Consider the following 13,927-nt stretch of genomic DNA (forward strand, 5'->3'; position numbering starts at 1 on the left):
ATATATATATATATAAATATTTATCTTATTGTGTTACAACTTACTTGATGATAAATATTTTATTGAGAAGCTCTCATTTGTTAGTTGCTAGAATTTTCGTTATTTTTTAATTTTTTATTGTAATCAAATTATTTTTCAATTTCTTTATGTATAATGGACTTTAGTTTAATTCTTTATTATTTTTAATATTTAAGTTTGAAAAACAAAGAAATCACTACTTAGCATACGAGAAAGTCAGTACTCGATCATCTGAATATTCAAATACCAAAGAAGAGATATAGCTAAGAATATAGCAAAGTCGTCATTAAATCTAATTTGTAATTCGCAAAGTTGGTTGCTTTCTGATCATAATTGTATTTTGTTAATCTCATTAGATGCAAATCTACTCATTGAATTTTGGATGATACTAAAGTCAATATGGAGTGCTTACACAAAAATTATAATTGGTTCTCAAAGTGAGTATGGTTGGAAGCAATAGATATTAAATTTAAAGGTAAAATTAAAATGAGTTCTACATATTTAATATAAAAGTTCAGGTTTAAAATTTGTAAAATTTGATTAGGCAGTAGCTAATATATGCATAATCTCAAGATAACTTGATAATTTTTAACATAAAATTTTTTTTTATCAACCTTGGACTGACTTAAAATTTAAAAAATAATTAAATACTAATTTAATAACGTATTGAAACAAAAATAAATTTTATAAAAAATTAATAATTAATAAATATAATTTTAAATTTTAGATTTTGATATCATAATTGATAAATATAATTTTAAAATTTTAAAATCCAATACCTAAAAAACGAATCTTAACATTAGTTATATATTAAATATCTGATTTATCATATTCTTTATTTAAGAATTCCATGCTAAACTTGTCCCATTGAATCTAGAGAATAATGTGAACAAGAAAATATAGACTAAATCATTGACAGGCCGATGTTTCGGATTTGAATGATACATTTTTAGTGCAAAAAAGATAAAATAAAACAAAATACTCAACAATAGTGAAGGGCAACGAGTTTCTGAATACAGAAGAACCGTCAGTTCAGGGAATCTACAGCTGTTTACTTGAAACATGCCAAATTAGAAAAGGGTTTTGCTTTTGCATACAAGTTGTGCACTTGTGCGGGTGCTGGCCACCAACACAAAAGCAACGGCCATTGTTCATCAATTATAAATACCTAAAACAAAATATAAAATGCACCAACATAGATTTTCAAAATTTTGCATAAACATAAAAATCTGCTTGGATTTTGTCAAGTTGATGACAAAGCTCAAATAAATGATGGTTGTAGAGGTATGCGATCTCCACCGTTGAAACTAATTACTTACTAATCTAATACATGCCCTTTATCAAAAAATTAAAGCCTGAGCCTTTTCTAGGTCACCGATTCATAACTCTAGTCAAAACTATGTAAACTGCGTGCTTACCATGAACAGCATACCGCTAACGGGGAGCAATAACCAAGAATTGTAAATCTGATCGCAGCCGTTTATATCTTCGCTGGGCCCAAATCCCACAGCTGTTGTAGGGCTGGAAATACTTCCATTACTCACTGACATACTGTACATCATCATAAAGACATTAACATAAAAGTCCCATGTTTTACACAACACAGAAAAATAAAAAACAATGATTTGGATAATATAATAATAGAGTTTTTTACCCCAAAAAAAAAAAAAAAAAAAAAACAACAACAACAAACAACAACAACAAAACTAAAAAGTTTCTAAAATGGTTCCTAAATTCAAATGGATCCCAACTGAAAATAATTAGATAATAATCTGAATTTAATAACAAGATGATCAATTACCTGGATGGAAATTTGCAATTATCATGACCTGAAAATGGAAAAGAAAAAGTACCAACAATGATAATTAAAAACTTGCATTGAAGAATGTACTTAATTAAAATTTTAATGGATTTAGAAAAGGTACCAGGAGATTATAAAGGAATTCATAAATTTTTGTAGATTCCATAAACTACACATAAATTTTGTAAGAATCTTGTATGGAACTTAAAAGAGAGGTACTGAGCTTTCCAGATCCAAATACCGTACTATAAAATACCCATCTTTCGAGCGAAAATAAAAGAAAAGTAAAGATCTACAAACCAAAACTGGATGGATCTATAAGCCTTCATTTGATTTCCAATAAGAAAAAAGGAAAAAACAAAGAGCAGAAAAAAAAAAAAGCAAAAATCTAAACCAGAAAAGGAAAAAAAGAGAGAAGAAAAAGAGAACCTACTTGGGTTTAAGGAAGTGAGAGCCGCAGTGTTATCGAAGAGGCAACTATCGTCGGTCATGCCGTGTTTCAAATAATAATCGTTGAAAGCAAACGACGCCATGCTCTGGATATCCGAAGAATCGTAACAAGGCCCGCCTTGCTGAATTGGGCTGCAATCGGCGCCTCCCGGCCCGCAGGCCCAATCGAGCGCCGACTGAAGAGCGGCATCAGCGGCGTTGTTTTTAGCCACGCACCAGAGCTCCGTTGTGACGACGCCGTTCTGGGCCTTGGATGATCGGCGAAGTGAAGCCTGAGAGGGAGGGAGGAATTGGAGTGAGAGTAAGAGTGAGAGCAGGAGAGGGAAAGCCAAGCGTGTGCCCATTTTTTAGAGAGAGAGGGTAGTTTTGGGAATAAAAATTGTGGGTTTTAGAGAAGTAAGTGAGGGGAAATGTAGCCGTTTGGAATGGCCGACTCCATTATGATCATTATTATTATTAATATTATTTGTTATTATTTTTTTTTTAAGTTCACTCGGGAAGCTGCAAATGTGACCGTTACTGTTATGAGGAAGTTCTTCAGTTTCGTTTCTCTGCTCCTCTTCCAATCATTATTTATTTTTATTATTTGAAAAAATTAATTAGACTATTGTGTGAATTGTATATTTTTTATTATTTGTTATTACATTTACGGTTGTATCCTTACCTCTTTAACGGGACGATGGGAAAACTCACAAAGAAGGTTCAAGAATTTACTCCTGGATAATTGGCTGTTTTCCCATGAATTAAACATATTTTGTCATTTAATCCGTAAATTTTTATTTATTTTTTAATTCTTTTTTGCACTTTGATCCTTATAGTTAAATTTCGCTTAAGAATTGATATTTAAAATGTCAAAAGATAATCAATTTAAAAACCATTTACCTATGTAAAATTTAATTTAATTATTATTTGTGTAAGAAAATTTAAATTTGAATTGGTATATGGATGGAATATAATGAAATAGAAAATATCATAACATTTTTAGTTTAATAGGGAAATGCACAAATTATTTTTTAATATTTGAAAAAGTGTAATTTTCAAAAGCTTATGGCCTAGATTTTAAAACAGTTTTCTGTTTTATAAAACAAAAAACTATTTTTAAAATAAAAAATTACCTGTTTAGCCATCAATTTTCAAAAACAGTTTTAGAAAATAAATTTAAAAGAAAAAAACAAAATTTAGAAAATATTAAAATGATGTTTTTTGTTTTCTGTTTTTTTAGTTTTGAAAACTATTTTCAAACATCACTGGTTAAACACCTTTGTTTTCAAAAAACAAATAAAAACAGTTCATTTTTTTTTAATTTTTAAAATAATATTTTGAAAACTAAAAACAGAAAACTTGGCTAAACAGGGCCTTAAGGGGCTGTTTGGCTATGTTTTCTGTTTTTTATTTTTGAAACATTATTTTAAGAAATGAGAATAGAAAATTGTTTTTTCTTGTTTAATGAAAATAAAAAGCGTTTGGCTATTGATTTTTAAAAGCAGTTTTCAACACCAAAAGAACAGAATATGTTTGGTTACATGTTTTTAAATAGTTTTTTGTTTTTTTTTGTTTTTTTGTTTTTTTTTGGTTACATACAAGGTTTTGTTTTTTTATTTTTACATAATATTAATTCGTTCACATATTAATAAATTATATACATATATATAATATAAAATATATATTGAAATATACCATAACTTTTTTTTTTCCAATTGAACTTTTTTTGTCTATTATTATTGATTAATTTTTTTTCCTATTAGTATTGATTCATTGATAAAGGGGTTTTGAATCTGCGTTCGGGGAAGAGAGTTGCAAAGAGAAGAACAAGTAGAATTCTTGAGAAAGAAGAGGATGTTCTTGAAGATAAAGGAGAGAAAGGAAAAAAGAAGTTGGTGGAGGATTCATGGGCTGCTTCAGTTTCACTTGAAGAAGACGAGGAGGACGATGAAGCAGTTTTGAATCTGCATTTGGGGAAGAGAGTTTTGAAGAAAAGAATGGGCAGAGTTGTTGGAAAAAGAAAAAAGACGATGTTCAAGATAAAGGAAAGGAACTGGAATCAAAAACCAACTCCCTTTCAATTCAAGAAGCTGAAGCGGATGGTAGGAGGAAGGGCAAGAGAAAGATGAATGGTGAAAATAAACAAGACATCGCTGACAATAAAACTTGGCAGGAAGTCCAATTTGGCATTCAGGATCTTATCGATCCGAAGGAAGCCGCAGCTGCATATCTAAATCTTGTCGATAATGTCGAGGCCCAGAAGAGAAAAGAAAAAGGAAAAGAAAAATTGGTAGAAAATAATTTCATAACCATTAGTGATGATGATGAGTTGGACTTGGAATTGGGATTGAGATTGGGATGGGGATTGGGTGAAAAAATTAAACCCACAATCGATAAAAGATTGACGGTCGCTGATGAAAAATTCACAATCGAAAAAAGTCCTTCCAATTTTTCTCAAAAATAGAAAAAAAAATTGAAAATTTTTCGGTGGCTCACCCAAAACCAGAGAATGAACATACCCAGAGGAAAAATACCCAAAACTAGAGAATGAAAATACATATATATTTTCATACCCAGAGGAGGACGATGAAGTTGGTTCGAGATCTGTTCGAAGAGTGGTGAAGGTATGCTGGTGTGAGCGGTGAAGGTTTCGAAGAGCGGTGAAAATTTCGAAGAGCGAAGGAGCAGGTGTGAGCGGCGAAGGTGAGAACAGGTTCGTTTCAAAATAGTGGAAACATCTTTTTGATGTTTTCCCAATTTTGTTTTTTTTTTTTTCAATTTTTTTTCTAGATTTGTTTTTAGAAACAAATGGCTAAACAGATGGGTTGTTGTTTTAGAAACAATTTTCTATTTTCTAGAACAGAAAACTCTTCTAAAATCAAGTGGCCAAACGGGCCCTAATGTTCTAATATCATGGGATTCCATTGTTTTCAAAACTAAACATTACAAAAGGTAAATCCAGTTGGATTATATACTTTAAAAGTATGTTTGGTCTACCGTGTTAGAAATCTTATGATAAAATAGAATAGGTAATCTTTATTCTTATAATTTGTTAAATTTTTTGGCGATGCTTATTTGTTCTTAAATATTAGCTATTCCTATATCTAAAGAATAACCATCCATTTTTCAAAACATAGGGATACATTTTTCCATATGTTTAAGTGGAAAAAATAATGGACTTGTTTCTACGAATAAAAAAAAAAAAAAAACACTCAATCTTTTTTTATTTTATTTTATGAGATAACCTTATTATTTCTTTTTCATCTTTTTATTCTTTTTTTTTTTCTCATTCCTCTTTGTATCATTGGCCTTATTTTTTTTTTATCTCTTTTTTACTTTATTTTTGTCGATTTATTTTGTTCATCGTCTTAATCTGTTCCATCAGTTTCTTCTTTTGTTTTTTTTTTTTTTTCTTTCTTTCTTTTGCTCACTAGTTTCAAAATTTATAGAGCTTTGTATATATAGATGTTGATTATACAAATAGGTTAATGGTTTTTAGCATTAATTTTGGGTTTGAAAAAAGAAATTCTTGTAGAGATATGGAGATTGAGAGGAAGAAGATACCATATTTATTTTTATTTTTGTTTTATTTTATTTTTTCATATTTAAGAATTTAATCCTTTGTTGTAGCCAAATTCAAGAATTGGAATAGTAATTCTACTCTTATATTTTTTATTACTGGCAATGGCTAATCCTACTTCATTCGAAATAATGACTCTATCTACTAAATGTACCGTAAAAGTACTAGAACAAAAAAAAAAAAAATTAAAAAAATTAAAAAAAAATTAAAAAATATATATATATATATTGTTTTTAGTATCTTTCTAAAAGGTTTTCCTACCATTATGAAAATTTTAGTAGTTCTTTTAAAATAAAGCAATTTGATTTAACATCTCTTAAATAAAAAACGTTTGTAAACTTGGATGAAACCCAAAAAAAAAAAATAATTAAATAATTTCCTCTTATGTACATTGCAACTCCAAACTTTTTTATTTTCTTTTCAATTTATTTATTTATTTATTTTCATTTTTTTGCTGCAAAGATGTTGAATTATAATCATTTTTAGTTCATTATAAGGGTAACTATATTTGACCCTTTAATTTATATTATTTTTTGCACCTTGTGATGAAACTCAAGATTAACAAAAATAATATTTGAGAAACAATTCTTTATGATATACTCTGTTTTTCATACATATAAAAGAGGTCATGTAATACATATATATATATAGATATTAAACTATTAGGTTTACAGCTACATAATACATATGATAACTACACAAAACTGTAATTGTCTCCTGCTTCCTTTATCCTCAGCTCTACACAATACCATATCCTCCAATATCCTCTAGGATATCTTCATCTTTGGCACATGGGTTGCCAGACGGGTTTGTTATTCTGTCATCATCTTTTGTGTGAGGTTTATCATCCCCCCTCAAGTTGGTGAGTGGAATTTTATGAACTCTCAACTTGAACCGGAAACAAGTGAAGAGTTCTTTTGACAGTGGCTTTATAAAAATATCAGCAATTCGAGATAAGGAGGGAAGATACCGTGTAACCAAAGAGCCGTTAGGAACCTTTTCACGAATGAAATGATAATCAAGAGAGATATTTTTGGTTCGATGATGAAACACGGGATTATAGACATATGTAATGCACTCATGTTATCAGAGAATAGCTATAAGGGTTGAGAAGATTGAAGAACAAGTTCATGCAGAAGGTAAGAAATCCACGTTAGTTCAGCAGTTGTAGAGGCCATGTCTTTATATTCAGCTTCAGCACTAAAGTAAGACACGATTGTCTGTTTCTTGGAAGACCAAGAAATGCAGTTTGCACCAAAAAATACACAACAGCCTGACGTGCTCCTTCGGGTGATAGGACATTCTGCCTAGTCAGCATCTGAACACCCATTCACATTTCTAGTACTTTGAGTAAGAAACCTTAAGCCATACATCATCATTCCTTTTGAAATAACGAAGTATTCTCTTGACCATCTTGAGATGTAGCATGGTCGGTTTCTGACAAAATTGACAAACCTGATTGACTACATATTGAATGTCAGGCCATGTAAATGTTAAATACTGAAGTGCTACAACTAATTGTCTATATGCTGTGGCATCCACGAGATCATCATCATTGAAGGATGGAGTAACTTTCATAGATAGTGGAGTGGCGATGGGTGTAGCTTCAAGCATATTTGCTTACTGAAGGATATCACATGTATATTTTGTTTGAGAAAGGAACAAACCACCATCGAACATGTTTACTTCAAGACCGAGGAAATAATGAAGTGTGTTAAGGTCTTTCAAGGCAAGACTGTTCCCAAATGTTGAATGCATTTTGAGATGAGAGAAGAACTGGTTCTTGTGATTAAGACATCATCCACATAGATTAACAAAATAATGAAATAAGTATTGTTCTTGTACACAAACATAAAGGGATCGACACGACTACAAATAAATCCCATATGGAGTAAATATATAGATAATTTATCAAACTAGGCTCATGGTGCCTGTTTAAGGCAATATAGTGACTTCTGCAGAAGGCAAATATTTGGGTTATAAAAACCCCGTGGTTGCTCCATGTAGACTTTCTCTTTGAGATCAACCATGTAAAAAAGCATTCCTGACATCCAATTGCTTCAAAATCCATCCTAATGACATGGCCAAGGATATGATTAAACGAATAATCATAGGTTTAACCACCGGATTAAAAGTTTCATCATAGTCCAAGCCAGCAACTTGAGTGTATCTTCTTGCCACTAAACGAGCTTTATATTTATCTAGATAACCATCCTCTTTTAATTTTGTTTTAAAGACCCATTTCGACCCAACAATGTTACCATGAACAGGCCGTGGCACCAATGACTAGGTGTTATTTTGGTGGAGTGCTTCTAACTCTTCAAACATTGCTTTTGTCCATTTTGGTGATTGGAGAGCTTGTTTAACTGATGTGGGTTTTGAAAGAATGGCAGAAGATAAGTAGTATGAAGCCACGTGTGAGGCAGGTTGCAATTCAAAGTGACGTTCAAGGTGTTTTCTTAACTTGTTCTGTGTGAGCATAGGATGCGTATGGGTGGTGTCTGGTGGTTGTGGTTGTTGAATGGGAAGGTCAATAAAGAGGCCATGGGAAATATTTGGTATTGGGAAGTGGAAAGAGATAGATTCATAGGAGGAATCTATTTGTAGAGAGATAATTGGAGATGTTAGAGGAGGACGAGAAGATTGTTAGTGAATGGGTAAATTGTGGGGAGGTTGAACAGTTTGAGTGGGTTTGTCAATAGTGTGCTGTTCATGTGGAAGAGGTTGAAGGGGTATAGATTTCTCATCCATGCAGCAATCTTGATAACTATGGAGAAGTGTTTGAGTGGTTCATGTCCCATATATAGTGCTCTCTATATTATAAAAGTTCTCGTTTTGTCCCATAAAAATATTATGTTCCTATATTCTTCTTTTTTTCTTTTTTTTCTTTTTTTTTTTTTTTTGATAAAGGGGAAGGCCTTTTTTTTTTTCTTTTTCTTTTTTTTTTCCTCTGTTTTGATAAAGAGGAAGGGTAAATTAACTAGTAGGCAATGAATCTTGAATTTGAAAGTTACCATTAATGATTATTGCCAATTAGATTGTTTTAAATGAATACTTTTCTGTTATTTAAGTTTGATTATGCATTTCGATATATGAATTTGATAAAACTAAACATACACAACCTATTTAGATTTGTTAAAAAAATTGTTCTATTCTACATTTTTTTTTTTTTTTGGGGATAGTATGCATGAGTAATTAATTCACAAACTTTAGGAAACATTTCATGATTTGATTAAAAAATAATAATAATTTAAAGGGCAATATGAAGGGTATTGAAGTTTGATGGGATCCTTGTCCAAACCGGTTCTGCCTCAATCTTCAGCTTTAGCTTCTTAGCTTATGCCTTTTATGGTAGCATGTGAGTTTGTTGTTGATTGTGGTTTCAATGAAGCAATTATTAAAACCGATTCTCAACAGGCAATCAAGTTGCTATCTGAGCCTCAAGTTAGGCTTATGGTTAAAGGTTGTTTGGAGGAATCGGTAAAGGCAAATTTATTAAAGTTTCCATCTTTTGTTTTCTGTTACTCTCCTCGAGCCTCTGCTACTAATAGGGTTGTCATTCCTCAGCCCAGCATGCCATTAGTTGTGATAGTTCTTGTATTTTGGTTGAGGAAGGGCCCTAGTTGCTTCATTGCTTGCTAGATGCTAATGCATTTATCTCTTCTTCTTAATATGTTCGATATTTTTCTGAAGAAAAAAAAAGGGATAAGTTCAAAGTAAAGTTTAAGAAGGTAAAATGTTTGTTATCCCATTTTAAGAATGAATATATTGAAGATGAAAATTATTTGCTAGTAATTTGTACATTTAGCATCTAATGTGATCAAGCAAATGAAAGAAAACCATTGTCCTACACTTTGCAAGTTGAAGCTGTGAATTGACTATGGCAAGCCTCATTTGTACCTCGTGTACTTTAATATATTCAAATTGAAGCTAGGGGAGGGGGCTACAAAGGCTTCATATTGTCGGTTTGACCCTGAAAAATTATAAAGTAGATTAAACTGCTATGGTAACCCAAATAGTTTCTAAGCCGATGAATTTCACAAAAAACCCGTTTTTATTAAAAAAAATACAAAATAAAAACTTGTACATTTATGTTAATACAAGTGATTTTTTCTTCTCCTTTTCCCTTTTGTCATCTTTTCTATATTTTTATTTTTGTCTTTTTATCTGTTGCTTCTCTGGAACCACCAACCAGCTCTAATATTTTTCAATTCCATCAGTCTAAAATTTAAATTGGAATCCCATAAGTAATAAATCTTACACTGTATTAGGTTATATTCTTTAAAAAGAAATTGTATAAGGTTATATGATCTAGGAAAAAACTTTAATAAATAATTGTTATATAAATAATATGGCATCATATATCACCCATTTTTTTTTTATTTTTATATTTGATGTAATAATTGAAAGTTGCGGTAACTTTTACATAAAATATTTCTTATGATCTACGAGCAATAACATAAGGGTAATTTGTAGGTCCACCTGGTCTGCAGATCGCTTGTAGACCCCATTTTCACGCCACTTCACGCAGGAATTGAGGTCACTTGTTCAATTATTGATTCATTTAGTTGTCAATGTCATTTTCTTCTCCAAAATATGTGCAGCCCAAAATTCTGGCATCTTAATTTTCCATTTTTAATATATTGAAATGTTTCTCTTTCCATAACTTCAGTAAAAGTATAAATCTGTCTTTTTTTTTTTTTTTTTTTTTTTTTTTTTTTTTTTTTTCATTTTTTCCTGTAATGATTTGATCACTTAATTTACAAACTATTCAAATTTTTTATTTTCATAATTTGAATCCATGTGCTTATAAGCATAGATATATATGCTCAACCAATAAAATTAGATTAATTCTCTAAAGTATTGTTTAATTCCTTCAAATTTCACAAAACTTATCTACAACACCTGCAGTGAGTTACTTTCAGTAAACTTTACAGTTGAAGGGTAAAAATAATTTTCACATTTCATTAAAAAAAAATTATATGGATTTTATTAAATGGAAAACGGCCAAAGAAAACGTCCAATTCCCTACTTCTTCCCTTCATCTTCCAATTTAATCAACTCGATCCAAGAAGAAAAAAGGCCAAAAAATGGAACACGTGTATAAGAGCATGCTCAAAATCAAACAAATCCAGTACATTTACTCCACCGTATTAGGAAAGAAATTTGAGTATAAATACTTTCCTTATCTGTTATTTTAATATTCTTTATCCTCTTGTATTATTCTTTGAAAAATTCTTTACTCTATTCACAGGTGTGCTGTAATGTCTTTGTTTTCCTTTTGTACTATGACTGTTGTGATAATATTTATATCAATCCCTAAACATAATGAATTATCTTTTACCCCAATCTTGTACACCAACCAGTCAAAATAAATTAAAATACGAAACGCCCTGTAAAAACATGGAAAACAATATCAGAAAGGAAAAGAAAAGGAGAGGAAAAAAAAAAAAAAGTATAAGAAAACAAAAATGAAAAATACTAAAAGAACCTTTATAATCTTTTGGTGATCTCTTTCTTTATATGGTGGCTCTCCCTCTCTTTAAAGGCAAAACCAAGTCTTTGGACAACTCTCCATCTCTTTAAAGACAAAACCAAGTCTTTGGACAACTCTCCCTCTCTTTAAAGACAAAACCAAGTTTTTGAACAATGTCTTCATCAGTTAAAGAATAAAAGCATTGAATAGTTAATCGATGAGGAAGAAAAATTACTCGGAAAGATATACAAAATTACAAAATATATTCAAAGAGTTTAGCCGAAGAGGAAGAGGAATTCCTTTATCGATTGCTTATCCAAGACAAACAAAAATGTCTCCTATACTAGAAACACCACCAAATTCCCCATATTTAATTCAAATTTTATTCCTAATAGAAAACCCATGAACTAAATGCTATCAATTTATTCAAAAATAGCAACTATCACATTCTAGCAAACCGATAAAACTATAATCTGGCAATTCTTTTAACTCACAATAAAAACACGTATTCAAACAATTAAAAATAAACTGAGAGAGGAAATAAAATAAAATAAAATAAAAGAAGAAACTACATGTGGTCTTGTTCACATCACCTTCATCACCCACAAAAACCCTTTTTAAAGATTTTATATCCAAAATATTTTTGCACATTTTCTTGCATTATTGTACATTTGACTATCTCGGTTCAAGAGGGGAATGGAAAAGAAATTGGAGTTTTATTTTTTTTGGTAAATAAAGAAATTGGATATGGAAATGAGAATTTAGGTTAGGTTACACACAATGTTACGTCACGAAAATGCAATGGAACATGGAAAATGGAAAATTAGAAAAGAAAAGGAGGAGAAAATAAATTATCTTTCCACAAACATTTTGATATGTGCTAAGAATAATAATAAAAAATTTAAAATATTAAATCATATCAATTCATTTTTATTATGTATAAAAAATTTATAGAAAAACTATATGAAAATAGATGGTTCAACTATCACATAATTTTATTTCTTTTTTTAAAAAAAGGTTACTACTAAGATTTCTTAAAAAAAAAAAAAATTAATTACAGTATAAATGTAATTCAAATTGTCAAATAGGATAGAAAATAACCAACATTAAACAGCTACTTAAATTAGAAGTGGCAATGAATTGGATAAGATCTGATGAAATTAACCCTAATATTATACCACTATCATGGTTTTTTTTTTTTCCTTTTTTTTTTTCATTTTTGATAATTAATACCACTCTCATGGTTTTTTTTTTCTTTTTCTTTTTATTTTTTTTTGTTTTCGATATTGAATTATATATCAACTTTTCAACTATCCATATTCAAATATATGATGGATTTGTGGATTCGAGATTACTAGTTCCCCAATATGCATATGAATTTCTTGTGTTTACATCATTATATTAAATTATGTGCTGAAGGGGGGCTACAAACGCTTGTATTATCGAATTTGGACTCTACAGGGTTATAATAAAAGACTAATCACATATTTATTCAGGTAGTTCCTGAACTAATAATATCCAGTAAAAGGCCTTTTTTTTCTTCATCAATATGTACATATATGATGGAATTTGTAATTTATATCAATATTTATATACATATATGTACATGTTTGTTTTTTACTACCACTATGCCAAAATGCTGAACAAACAACTCCAAATGGACGACACTACACAAAAAAAGTATATATAGACTAACGTAACGTAATGATATAAAAAGGCATTGTCACATATTCATAAAGGCATTAGACGATGCTAAATTTGATATGTTATCATCTAATTAAAGCAATAGAGGACACTTACATGACATGTCTTAGTGTCGTCTAATAGACTGAACTCACGCACACTGAAAGCAAATGGAGAACATCGACATGGAAGAGTGTATCTAATAGATAAAAATAGACTACGCTAACTTGGCTAGGTGTCACCTATTATGATACAGTTAGAAGATACTATGCCACAGAGGTGTCTTCTATTACAAATAAAAAATTATTAATTTAATTTTCTTTAATTATGAAATATATATGGAATTATATATATGTAATTTATTATTGTAGTAAATTGTAATTTACTTGTTTTACTAATTTATTTTACTTATTGTTTTTTATCATTGTCATTAATTTCTTAATTAATTTTTTAGATTCTATTATTATTTTTTAATTATCTAAACAGAATTAGTCAATTAACAATACATACATTATATTGAGTAAATTTATATAATAAAAAATAATATTTAAATAGCTAATTTTAAAATAAATATTAATTTAGCAAATTATTTTAGAAATACTGTCCTAAACATATACTTTTTTTTAAGAAAATAATTAAATTAATAAAACTAATGAAATAGATGACACTAACCTAGTAGGGTGTAATAGACTACACCATGCCACATAAGCATTGTTTATTACTAGTTCAAAAATCATTAATTTATTTTTTAAAATTTTGAAATGTATTTGGAATAAAATATATGTAATTTTATTAGTTTAGTAAATTGTAATTTATTTTTTTATTAATTTATTGTACTTACTAATTTTTATAATTATTATTAATTTCTTAATTTATTTTTTTAGTTTTGTACTAAAATTTAATTTTAAATTATTTAGCCAATTAACAATACATAAGT

General features: G+C 29.5%; 1 protein-coding gene across 1 annotated transcript; it reads right to left on the reverse strand.

Moving 5' to 3' along the window:
- Positions 1-904: 904 nt before the first annotated feature.
- LOC107417156 (PLASMODESMATA CALLOSE-BINDING PROTEIN 5) lies at positions 905-2,734 on the reverse strand. Its single transcript, XM_048471964.2, has 4 exons — positions 2,253-2,734; positions 1,820-1,847; positions 1,437-1,569; positions 905-1,186 (listed from the first exon to the last, which is right to left on the reverse strand). The coding sequence occupies exons 1-4, from the start codon at positions 2,611-2,613 to the stop codon at positions 1,070-1,072; spliced, it is 639 nt and encodes a 212-aa protein (XP_048327921.2). The 5' UTR covers positions 2,614-2,734; the 3' UTR covers positions 905-1,069.
- Between the last annotated feature and the right edge of the window lie 11,193 nt (positions 2,735-13,927).

Source organism: Ziziphus jujuba, chromosome 4 (assembly GCF_031755915.1).
Source record: "Ziziphus jujuba cultivar Dongzao chromosome 4, ASM3175591v1".
Lineage (NCBI taxonomy): Eukaryota > Viridiplantae > Streptophyta > Magnoliopsida > Rosales > Rhamnaceae > Ziziphus > Ziziphus jujuba.